The sequence below is a fragment of the Priapulus caudatus genome, unplaced genomic scaffold, assembly GCF_000485595.1.
Source record: "Priapulus caudatus unplaced genomic scaffold, Priapulus_caudatus-5.0.1 Scaffold417, whole genome shotgun sequence".
Taxonomy (NCBI): Eukaryota; Metazoa; Priapulida; class Priapulimorpha; order Priapulimorphida; family Priapulidae; genus Priapulus; species Priapulus caudatus.
Window position 1 is genome coordinate 171271 of NW_014577478.1, and position 13521 is coordinate 184791.

The window sequence follows — 13521 nt, forward strand, 5'->3', positions numbered from 1 at the left end:
TCTATGTGTTAAATGCAATGTTAAATAGATGAGTTATGACTAGGCGTTTAAAAGATTCCAGCGACTTTTCACATCGAATATGACTAGGTAGCTTATTCCATAATTTTGGGGCAGCTGATGAGAAAGCTCGATCGCCAAGTGTAGCCAACGTTTTTACAGCTGGTGGCTCAATTAACACTTGGTTACCAGAGCGCAGACCGTACCGATTAGGTCTCTTTAATGTGACTAATTCCCTGATACAATCTGGTGACATACAATGTAATGCCTTAAAAGTGATGAGTAGTATTTTAAACTCTATACGGAAATAGACTGGCAGCCAATGCAAATGATATACAACAGGTGATATATGATCCAACTTGGATACATTGCAGATAAGCCGAGCAGCTGCATTTTGGACTCGCTGTAACTTATTCAGTTGTACCTGGGGCAGCCCATAAAGTAAACTACTGCAGCAATCAACACAACTAGTAATGGATGCGTGAATTATAATTTTTGTTGATTCCGTAGAAAGAAACTTTCGGATTCCTCTAATATTATGAAGATGGAAAAATGAAGTACTGCAGAGTTTGGAAACATGAGTCTCTATCGTTAGCCACAAATCAAACCAGCAACCCAAGTTTTTGGCCACTGATACTGGTGAAATGTTACAACTCCCGACAGTGATATGATCAATGCCCACTTTGCACAGTTGTTGTTGCGGGTACCTATGATGCGGAATTCCGTCTTGTCCGAATTCCGTTCAACATTAGCCGATCAGCAAGCATCCAGTCACGGATATCTTTTATACAGGTTTCCATCGCAGATACAGCCTGTTCCTGGATAGCAGCAGAATTTGGATTGAAGGGTAGATACAGTTGGGAGTCATCAGCATAGCAGTGGATATCCGGGAGATAAGCTTCAAATATTGAGAAAATTCTTGACGCATATATGTTGAAGAGAAGAGGCCCTAGGCATGAACCTTGTGGAACACCCCACTTGCAGTGGAAGCTGTCTGATAAAGTTCCACATATTGACACGCGCTGTAATCTGTGTGACAAATAGGATGAAAACCAGTCAAGTGCTTTGCCCGTAATGCCAATCCTAGACTGAAGGCTCTTGAGTAAAATATCATGATCGACAGTATCGAAGGCAGCACTGAGATCCAAAAGCACAAGGAGAGTAACTTGCTGGTTGTTTATGTTCATTAATATGTCGTTCTTAACTTTTAACAGTGCTGTTTCAGTGCTGTGTTGTTTCCTGTACGCTGATTGCATGATCGGGAACAATCCATTCTTGGTCATGTGATTGTAAATTTGATCAAATACTATTTTTTTCCGTCAGTTTAGACACATAGGTGAGATTGCTGATAGGGCGGCAATTTTTAAAAACAAGGTCAAGGCCCGGTTTTTTCAACAAGGGTATCACGAGTGCTTCTTTCCAGTTCTCAGAAAATGTAGCTGTATCTAAAGAACAGTTGACCATTTTAGTTAGAGCAGGTAATAGCTCGTCAATGCAATTGATAATTAATGGGGTTGGCATTGGATCCAACGCGCAGGTCTTTTTTGATGAATTGTTTATATAATTTTTAACTTGTTCCAGCGACAGTAGCTAAAACTCCTCGAATACAACCGCAGGTGCGTCGTTTCCGGTTAGTTCCACATGCTGTATGCTGCTGCTGCTGGGCGTTGTCTGTGTCAATAATCTTTTGAACGAAGAAGTGCCCGATATCGTTAGCGAGCACAGACTTATCCTCATAATGCGGGTAACGGATATCTTCGTTTTGCTTTAATAGTCGTTTTGTAGCTCTGAACAGTTTTCCTTGATCACAGCTATTCGTAGCAATAAAGTTTGCGTAAAAATTACGCCTAGCTTCATTCATCAAGTACGTTGTGCGGTTTTTGTAAGTTTTATAAGTGGCATAATCGGACGAAGACTTTGTTGTCCTCCAAATTTTTTCTGCTTTCCGTTTTTGTCTCTTTGACATTCTAATGTTGTCGTCAAACCAGGGCACACATGGTCTTACCGTGATAGATTTGGTCTTGAGAGGAGCATGCTGGTCTAGCAAGTTTGAAAGAGTGGTGTTGTAGGATTTCACTAGTGAATTTAGATCATCGGGAGAGTTACGACATAGGTCTGAAGCAGAGATATCCGCCTTTAGTGACAGTAGATCAATAGATTTTAGCTTCCGGCATTTTAGCTTCTTTACAGTAAATGTAGATTTTAGGGCCTTAACTGGAACACATAACTGCAGCATGATCAGAGAGAAGGCAACCAACGCATGGTGAACTACAGATAATGTTGTCAGCTTGGCGAGTAATCATTAATCCCCATTAATTCCAACAAGTCCAAAAGTCTATTTGCGTCAGGGCTATCAGCATCAACATGAATGTTAAAGTCTCCTGTTATGAAAAGAGTATCAGCAGATAGAATAGCTGATTCAAGGAATTCAGCGAACTCGTTGAAGAACACGCCGGTGGAGACTTGGTGCTCAGAAGAGTATGGCGGTCTATAGATGATGGCAAGTCGTAGTAGAAAAGGTCCAGATTAAATTTTCCATTCTAAATATTCAAATGAAGCTGTCTCGGCAGCTCCAATTTTATTGACAATCAGACTGTCTCTAAATACAAGCGCTGTGCCGCCTCCTTTGCGGGTCGTGCGTGGCTGATCCAGAAGATTATAACCGAGAGGAGTGGCTATAGGGCTATAGCAGCAACATCATTGTCGGTAAGCCATGTTTCAGTTATGGCATTCAAATCAGTTTTACTCTCGCAAACAAAATCAACAAACTCTGCCGACCTGTTCTTTATGGAACGAGCGTTTAGAGTAGGCCTACATAGCTGCATGAACGGCTTCTCAGTGACAAGCATCGAGTCGACAGTCGGCACGTTAGCAATGAATTTGATACATGAAATAGACTTTGAGCTACGTGTAAGATATGTGAAGACTCTTGCAGTAATAACTGGTGAAATAAACTCATACGGTTGAATACCGATCAAGTTCGAATAATTGTTATCCGGCTGACGTCTGACTGGCCGTCGTGTAGCATTGATGAAGGGTTTAATTGGCCGACGGTAATTTCTGCCCGCCCTTGTTCCTCGATGTGTCATCTTTGATTTCTTGCACAGCTGTATTGACTTTATTCTCATTCATACAGCACTGTTTAGACTTGATTTGGCGATGGCAAAAACTTCACGGTTGATTGAGCGTAGCATTGCACTTGTGTACCGGACAGCCATATTGTGACGCTGAAGTACTGTAGCAGATTTGCTAAGAAATTCAAATTTTTGCAGACCAAAATGTTCACAAACTATCGTGTTATAATGTTTTTTGCCTGTACCTTGGGTGTTCATAAAAGTACTTGTTTATAACAAACACAAATGAAACACTTAATAATCACGTAAAATTACACAAACGGGTGCAGCTATGCAGCGCAACCCTTCAGCGTAGTCACGCACGTGACCCCTTACAAACCTTATATATATATATCAGTCACTCCTTCTCACAGTCCATCTCTCTCTCCCGCTCTCTCTGTTATTCTCCCTATAGTTGTTCATGCGACCGTGTATGTTATGCGGTATGAGTAGGCGCTGTTCAGTGCTCTTCGCACGATCACAGCAGCTAGATGTTATCTCATTAAGTCATCTCACTGAATCCACCGCGTACATCAATTATTTGTTAACTGACTATTCGATCTAAAGGCTGACCGCTGAAATGAAATTAAACAACCTAACACGACTAACATACGAACGAACGAACGAACGAGCGAGCAAACGAACGAATAAACAAACGAACGAATGAATTAACGAACGAAGAAACGATCGAAAGAAACAGTGAAAGAACGAATCACCAAGTTAAACAAGGTAATTAAATAATATAACATCAAGAGTCCATAATAGAAACGAATGTCCATAATTTTCTTTTATGGACTCTTGATAACATCGCACGCGCCAGCACACTCACTCACGTACTCACACACGCACGCGCACGCACACGCGCACATGCACGCGCGCATGTCACCTTGAATATCGTTATTACATCGACGTCGTTTACTCACCGCGTCGGGATGCTTAGCTGGTGTTTTTTATCTATCTTGTACGCCACCTGGTAAGAGTTAGAGCCGGTGGTTTTACTAATGCCCGTCATGCCGGGGCTCAGTCTTGATATGAAATCAAACCCTGTATCGAATAAAACGAGAGAGAGAGATGCTTCAGCGGCGATAAGTAGAGACTGCGCAAACAGTCGACAATGCTCGTCTCGATTTCAACGAACTCAGACCGAATTAGTCCGACCTTTATTGATTACACTTCCGCGCTCGCTCCGACTTTGTTAGATTTACGGGGTTCTTTCATCGCCTGCTATTACTGACACGATTTGAAATTTCGCCGACGCCACAAATGCGTTTCTGTTATCGTAACCTCGCCAGCAAACCTGCGCTTTCGAATCGTGGCGGATTCTAGTTTCGCGGCATCGCTGTAGTAGAGTGGTTTGCGTTATGACGCGCGCGACGCAATCGACCTATTATGTTGTTGATGATATTGTTGGATTTGAAAGACGCATTTTGAAGAGAGAAAACAACTCCTGTTCCCATGCATGTTAATGTGATCGCACGGCGCATGCGTAACGTCGCATATACGGGCAGACGACCAGATATATACGTCAAGTGACAGATGCGGGTAGACGATCAGATATAAACGTCACGTGGCAGATACGGACAGACGACCAGATATAAACGTCACGTGACAGATGCGGGTGGATGACCAGATATAAACGTCACGTGACAGATACGGACAGACGACCAGATATAAACGTCACGTGACAGATACAGACAGACGACCAGATATAAACGTCACGTGACAGGTACGGACGGACGACCAGATATAAACGTCACGTGACAGATACGGACAGACGACCAGATATAAACGTCACGTGACAGATACACGCACGCACGCACGCACGCACACACGCATGCACATACACGCACGCTAGTACGCACGCACGCACGCACGCACGCACGTACGCACACAAGCTCACTTGCACGCAGGTACGCACGCACGCACGCACGCAGAGTAATCCCCCCCCGCACGCACACGTGACAACCCAAGTAGCGCTATTACATCGAGCGAACATGGCAATAAAGAAGTCGCGCGCATGAAAAATGTAAAACGCGAGTTCTCGGTCGATTTTCTCGGGTTTATGCTATTGCTGCAGTGGCGCGTGTCGCGTGACGTGAGATCGTGCAGACACAAGCTCGCCCCGACCTAGCTGATGATTGATTGCAGCAGACTAATGAATCTCAGGTGCGTCGCGCAATATTACATTGAATCATTAATGACGGAAGACGCGCGAATTAATTCCGCTGCCGTCAGTGGCAACCCTGCAGATGATTGCGTGGTGGTCGATCACGTGACGTACACCCCGCAGACGATCGCGTTTTTTTTCTCCAGTTGACGTGAAATGTGTAAACAATATATATCACGTGGTTAATCACGTGATGCGCACGTTCCGAAAGTCGATCGCGTGCTTTGTCACATGACGCGTGATCCGCAGACGCGTGATGGGATCACGTGACGCGAGAAATTTGGGGAATATGTATATATATGTATGTATATATATATATATATATATATACGCTGGCGCGTACGAGATCTCATCTCGTAGCTCTCTCGGAGGCCGAAGCAAAAGTCGTCGTCATGCATACACGTACATGATACGACGCGCTACACCGGTCGGCAAATTTAGCACTGATACGTACGCGCGTATGTAGGCACCTATCCCCCGCGGGCCTCAAATCATTGCAGTCCCTGCATCAGTACCATCATAATGAATGGTTTTGCTACACCGGCCTCTGTCATTACCGGCATGCTTTCCCACAGCATCCTTGCATCAGTAGCAATCTGTGTGGCTTCTATCCGCATCATTACCAATATATTCGGCTGCTAGATACAGCATCCTGTATCAGTACCAATCATCGGGGCTTCTGCAGACTCTTCGCTTATATCCGTCTGCGTATCGAAAGCCGACACGTAAATTGGCGCAAAAAATGTGCGTGATAAAATATGAATAAAAACACGTATCTTCTCCCGTACATGTACTGCAATGCTTCTTACACCTAAATCTACAGTGTGTGTGTGTGTGTGTGTGTGTGTGTGTGTGTGTGTGTGTGTGTGTGTGTGTGTGTGTGTGTGTGTGTGTGTGTGTGTGTGTGATGTGTGTGTGTGTGTGTGCTGGTGGTGTGTTCTGTTGTGTTGTGTGACAGCGCGGTGTGTGTAATTATAAGTCGTCGTATAACGTGTCCTTGCCGTGTGTGCACCGTTCTTATTTCTAAACCCACCTTCACGTTTTGAACATCTGTGTCTGAAGCTGACCGCGGAAGTCTATAGAATAGACTCGACGCTCTGCGCTTAGCGTTGAGCAGCAGCCGAACTGAGGCCGGCCCGTGCGGCCCTGCTATCCGCAGCAGATTCCACACGTCCCCTGCGCGTGTTCGTCTTACGAAAACGTACTGTCCAGCGAGAACTCATCCGGCAGCCCAGTGGTAGGATTGTCCTGAGAGCATAGAACCGTATGTAACACCGAATCGATAATATAACAATGATATATATCTTATCTATAATCTAACTCTCTCTCTCTTCTCTCGTCTCTCTCTCTCCTCTCTCTCTCTCTCTCTCTATATAATATATATATATATATATATATATATATATATATATATATATACCAACCCTTTACCAATTATATATATATAATATGTTTAATTGAAAGCCTCTGGTTACAAGAACTTACCGTACATTGGACAGACATGACAAAAATAGACAGACATAACAAACACAGGCGTGGCATATACGGTACAGCTAAGACATGGCTGGTACCAGTAGGACATATACGCCACGGTTATTATATTTACAGCGAATTCTGTCAATGAATAATTTATCATTGCGTGTAGAATACTGACGCGTGGTGAGCGAACGACAACAAATGGAAGTTTATGAGGACAAGCACATCTATTTATTATTTCGCGAGTTTTCGCGAAAGGAAAATGGATCTTATACCCAAGAGTTTCGCGTTCGATTAACATCCGTTCTCTCTACAAAACGGTATCTCCCAGAGAAATAGAGAGAGAAGGAGAAAAGATAGAGAAAGAGACAGGGATAGAGCGACAGACAGAGAGAGAGAGAGAGAGAGAGAGAGAGAGAGAGAGAGAGAGAGAGAGAGAAAATGAGAGAGAAATAGACGGAGAGAGAGATAATGGAAGCGAGAGAGAGGGAGAGAGAGAGAGAAAGAAAGAGATAGAGAAGGCAAAATAGAAAGAGAGAGAGAGATAGAAAAAGACAGCGAGAGAAAGACAGAGAGAGAAAGACAGAGAGAGAGAGAGAGATAGAGAAAGAGAGAAAGAGAGAAAGACAGAGAGAGAGAGAAAGAGAGAAAAAAGGATGAGGGAGGGGATACTGTACCCCTGCCTCGCTAGTACCCCTCTCCCTACACACCACCATTAATCACAGCACATCCCATAATGAGCTGTGACGCTCACGGCCAGGAGGGAAGTTTAAAGTTACTAACGCTATGCGTCACCACGCCTGCATCACCGTCAGCACGCTACGCCTGCAGCGTGTGCTGGAACTGACATATGCACACAATATATATAGTATATATATATTATATATATATATATATATATATAATATACTATACATATAAATCGTTGTTTTTTCCAGGCACAGTGATAATAAATTTGTTAGGACTGATGACAGACATGGTGACCCGCCGGTGTCCGCTACCGCGCCAGCGTACGCACGCCCCAGCGGAGAATGGAAGCCACTTCCGTGTAATTTGCGGCCGGCAAAAAAACAGGCGACGGTAAATTTTCCCATCAGATGAGGATGAGTTTTTGCGTTAGTAGACACACTACTGCGTGATGCAGTGGAAGAAGGGGGGGGGCGATTGTCTGGGCAGATGGTGAGTAGATATCGTATATATAGTAGCACCTAGTTTGGTTCTCTCTCCCCCTTATTCTCTCTGCCTCTCCTTAATCGCTTGCTCTCTCTCTCCCTCGTGCTCTCTCTCTCTCTCTCTCTCTCTCTCTCTCCTCTTGCTCTCTCTCTCTCTCATCTTTCTCTCTCTCCTCTTGCTCTCTCTCTCTCTTTCTCCCCTCCTTAGCTCTCTCTCTCTCTCTCTCTCTCTCTCTCTCTCTTCTCTCTCTGCTCTCTCTCTCGCTCTCTCTCTCTCTCTCCTCTCTCTCCTCTCTCTCTCTCCTCACTCACTGCTCTCATCGCTCTCGTCCATATCTCTCTCTCTGCCTCTCTTTATCTCTTGCGCGCGCGCTCTCTCTTTCTCCCTCCCTCTCTTTCACTCTGCTTCTCGTCATCTCCTGCTCCTATGTCACTGTATCGCCACCATCTCTCATCTCTCTTGCTGCCTCATCTCCCACGCCTCTCTCCCCCCTCTTCTCGCTCTCGTTCCCTGCTCTTGTCTGACGCAGTCTCCTCTTCCTCTTTTTCCTCTCCTTTCATATATATATATAATAATACATAATAATAATATTTATTGATTTAATCTTGCGCACGATTACATGCAGATATGTTCACGTGCGGCATTACCAAGGCTGATTATAAAACACTGGAACTGCAACACTGTAAAATATAGATAACTTAAATTACGGCAACTTCTATACAACAATTCCTGATTTATACAATAGCGGACTGCACACATTTTGTAAAATATAGATCCTAAAAACGACAATAATATACACATTTTCATAAAATAGAACTCAATATTAAATGTAACACCTACAAATATATAATGCTCCTATGTTTAAATGGCAATGTTAAATAGATGATTTTGACTAGCGTTTTAAGAAGATTCCAGCGACTTTTCACATCCCGAATATGACTAGGTAGCTTATTCCATAATTTGGGGCAGCTGATGAAGAAGCTCGAGATCGCCAAGTGTAGCCAACGTTTTTAACAGCTGGTGCGATCAATAATCACTTGTTACAGAGCGCAGACCGTACCGATTAGGTCTCTGCTTAATGTGACTAATTCCCATGGATACAATCCTGGACATACAAGTAATGCCTTAAAAGTGGATGAGTATAGTTTCCTAATACTCTGATACGGAAAATAGACTGGCAGCCAATGCAAATGAATATACAACAGGTATATATGATCCAACTCTGGATAACATTGCAGCATAAGCCAGCAGCTGGCATTTTGGACTCAGCTGTACACTTATTTCAGTTGTACCTGGGCACCACATAAAGTAAACTGACTGCAGCAATCAACCAACTAGTACATGGAATGGCGTGAAATTATAATTTTTGTTGAATTCCGCTAGAAAAGAAAACTTTCGGCATTCCTAGCTAATATTTGATGCGATGGAATAAATGAATACTGTCAAGTTTGGAAACATGAGTCTCTAATCGTTTAGGCCTACGAAATCAAACCAAGCAACGACCAAGTTTTTTGCCCCTGATACTGGTGAAAATGTGTACAAAACTCCCGACAGTGATATGATCAATGTCGGCACTTTTGCACAGTTGTTGCCGGGTAGCGCTATTATGCGAATTCCGCTCTGTCGCGAATTCGTTCAACATTAGCCGATCAGCAAAGCACGCAGTTGCACGATATCTTTTATAACAGGTCTTCCATCGGCAGATCAGCCTGTTCCTTGGATAGCGCAGCAGAATTTTGGATTGAACGATAGATACAAGTTGGGAGTCATCAGCACATAGCAGTGGATATCCGGAGAATAAGCTTCAAATAGTTGAAAAAATTCTTGACGCATACATATTTGAAGCAGAAGAGGGCCCTAAGGCATGAACCTATGTGGAACACCCCACTTGCAGTGGAAGCTGTCTGATAAAGTTCCACATATTGACACGCGCCTGTAATCTGTGTGACAAATAGGATGATAACCAGTCAAGTGCTCTTGCCCGTAATGCCAATCCTAGAACTGAAGCGCTGCTTGAGTAAAGATATCATGATCGATCAGTATCGAAGCAGCACTGAGATCCAAAAGCACAAGGAGAGTAACTTGCTGGTTGTTATGTTCATTAATATGGTCGTTCTTAACTGTTTAACAGTGCGTTTCAGTGTCTGTGTTGTTTCCTGTAACGCTGAATTGCATGAATCGGGAACCATCATTCACAGGTCATCGTGATTGAAATGTTGATCAATATACTATTTTTTCCGTCAGTTTAAAGACACATAGGTGAGATTGCTGATAGGGGCGGCAATTTTTAAAACAAGGTCAAGGCGGTTTTTTCACAAGGAGGTATCAGGAGTGCTTCTTTCCAGTCTCAGAAAATGTAGCTCGTAGATCTAAAGAAACATTGATCATTTTACGTTAGAGCAGGTAAATAAGCTCGTCAATGCAATTGATAATTAATGGGGTTGGCAATTGGATCACAACGCGCAGGTCTTTTTTGATGATTGTATTATATAATTTTTTAACTTGTTCCAGCGACAAGTACAGTGAAACTCCTCGAATACAAACGCGCAGTGCCTCGTTTCCGGTTAGTTCCCACATGCTGTATCTGCTGCTGCCGGAGCGTTTGTCTGTATGTCAATAGACTTTTGAACAAGAAGTGGCCCGATATCGTTAGCGAGCACAGACTTTATCCTCATAAATGGCGGGTTAAACGAATATCTTCGTTGCTTTAATAGTCGCCTTTTTAGTCTGAAACAGTTTCCTTGATACAGCTATTTCCTAGGAACGATAAAGTTTGCGTAAAAATTACGGCCTAGCTTCATTCGATCAAGGTACGTTGTGCGGTTTTTGTAAGTTTTATAAGTGGCATAATCAGACTAAGACTTTATTGTTTCTCAAATTTTCCGCTTTCCGTTTTTGTCCTCCTTGACATTCTAATGTTTCGTCAAACCAGGGCACACGTGGTCTTATACCGTGATGAGATTTGGTCTTGAGCGGAACATGCTGGTCTAAGCAAGTTTGAAAGCAGAGTGGTGTTGTATGGATTTCAACTAGTGAATTTAGATCATCGGGGAGAGTTACGGACATAGGTCTGAAAGCAGAGAATATTCCGCCTTTAAGTGACAGTAGATCAATAGATTTCTAGCTTCGGTATTTTTAAGCTCTTTACAGTAAATGTAGGTTTAGGGCTTAACGGAAACACATAACTGCAGCTGATCAGAGAGAAGGCAACCAACTGCTATGTGAATACAGATAATGTTGTCAGCTTGGCGAGCTAATCATAATCCCCAATTAATTCCGAACAAGTCCAAAAGTCTCATTTGCGTCAGGGCTCATCAGCATCACCAATGAATGTTAAAAGTCTCCATGTTATTGAATAAGAAGTATCAAGCAAGACTAGAAATACTTGATTCATAGGAGATTTTCAGCGAACTCGTTGAGAACACGCCGGTGAGACTTGGTGGCTCGAGAGTATGGGCGGTCTATAGGATGATGCAAGTCGTAGTAGAAAAGGTCCAGATTTAAAATTTTCCATTCAATTCAAATATTCAAATGAAGCCTGTCTCGGCAGCTTCCGAATTTTATTGACAATCAGACTGTCTCTGAATGACAACCATAGGCGCTGTGCCGCCTCCTTGCGGGTCGTGCGTGGCTGATCCAGAAGATTATAACCGAGAGGAGTGGCTATAGGGCTATCAGCAGCAACATCATTGTCGGTAAGCCATGTTTCAGTTTATGGCATCAAATCAGTTTTACCTCGCAAACAAAATCAACAAACTCCTTGCCGACTGCTGTTCTTTATGAACGAGCGTTAGAGTAGGGCCTACATAGCTGCATGAACCGGCTTTCTTCAGTTGAACAGCAAATCGAGTCGACAGTCGGCACGTTAGCAACATTGAATTTGATGACATGAAATTATGACTTTGCGCTACGTGTAAGATATGTGAAGACTCTTGCATTAAACCAAAAAAAAAAAAAATAAAATAAATAAGAAAAGTAATAACTGGTGAAATAACTCATCACGGTGAGATACGCGATCAGTTCGAATAATTGTTATCCGGCTGCACGTCGACTGCCGTTGTGTAGGCCATTGATGAAAGGTTGTAAATTGGCACGACGGGTAAATTTCTGCCGCCAATTAGTTCCTCGATGTGTCATCTTTATTTCTTGCACAGCTGTATTGACTTTATTCTCCATTCATACAGGCACTGTTTAAGACTTGATTGGCGATGGCAAAAACTTCACGGTTGATTGAGCGTTAAGGGCAATTGCACTTGTGTATCCGACACCATAATGTGACCCCTGAGTAATGTAGCAGATGTTGCTAAGAAATTCAAATTTTGCAGACCAAAATGTTCGCAAAACCTTCGTGTTAATAATGTTTTTGCCTGTACCTTGGGTGTTCATAAAAGTACTTGTGTTATAACAAACACAAATGAAACACTAATAGATCACGGTAAAATATACACAAAGGGCTGGCAGCTATGCAGCGCAACCTTCAGCGTAGTCACGAGCACTGTGACCGCCTTACAAACCTTATATATCATCTATCAGCCACTCCTTCTCAAGCGAGTCCATCTCTCCTCTACTCGCTCTCTCTGTACTCCCTAAAGTTGTTCATAGGCGACGTGTATGTTATGCGGTATGAGTGGCGTCTTGTTCAGTGCTCTTCGCACAGATCACAGCAAGCTAGATGTTATCTCATTAAGTCATCTTCACTGAATGCCACCGCGTACATCAATTAATTTGTTAACTGACTATTGATCTAAAAGGCTGACCGCTGACATGAAATTAAATCAACCAACACGACTAACATACGATACAACGAACGAGCGAGCAAACCGAAAACGAATAAACAAACGAACGAATGAATGAACGAACGAAGAAACGATCGAAAGAAACAGTGAATAGAACGAGATCAACCAAGTATAACAAGGTTAATTAAATAATTTAACATCAAAGAGTGGTCCATAATAGAAACGAAAATTTCCTAATTTTCTTTTCATGGACTCTTGATAACATCCGCACGCGCCAGCACATCACTCACCGTACTCACACACGCACGCGCACGCACACGCGCACATGCACGCGCGCAATGTTACCTTGAATATCGTATTACATCGACGTTCGTTTACTCACCACGGCGTCGGGATGCTTAGCTGGTGTTTTTTCTATCTATCTTGTACGCACCTGTAAGAGTTAGAGCCGGTGGTTTTGAAACTAATGCCCGTCATGCCGGGGCTCAGTCTTGATATGAAATCAAACCCTGATATCGAATAAAACGAGAGAGAGAGATGCTCAGCGGCGATAATTAGAGAACTTTGCGCAAACAGTCGACCAATGCTCGTCTCGATTTCAACGAACACGTCAGACCGATTAGTCCGACCGTTTATTGATTACAACTTCCGCGCTCGCTCGCGACCTTTGTTGATTTACGGGATCTTTTCATCGCCTGCTATTACTGACGAGATTTGAAAAATTTTCGCGCCGACGCCACAATGCGGTTTCCGTTTATCGTAACCTCGCCCAGCAAAACGCTGCGCTTCCGGAATCGTGCGGGATTCTAGTTTCGCGGCATCGCTGAGTAGAGTGGTTATGGGCGTTATGAAACGCGGC

At 43.3% G+C, this 13521-nt stretch overlaps 1 protein-coding gene across 1 annotated transcript in view; it reads right to left on the reverse strand.

The window, feature by feature from the left end:
* Positions 1 to 13521, reverse strand: part of LOC106810186 (collagen alpha-1(XXII) chain-like) — a 41609-nt gene that overhangs the window by 17734 nt on the left and 10354 nt on the right. Inside the window, exons 4-6 of the mRNA XM_014813467.1 lie at positions 4034 to 4154; positions 2813 to 2901; positions 2003 to 2112 (exon numbers count right to left, since the gene is read on the reverse strand). Coding sequence (XP_014668953.1) covers positions 2003 to 2112; positions 2813 to 2901; positions 4034 to 4154 — 320 coding nt within the window. The remainder of the gene's footprint in view (positions 1 to 2002; positions 2113 to 2812; positions 2902 to 4033; positions 4155 to 13521) is intronic.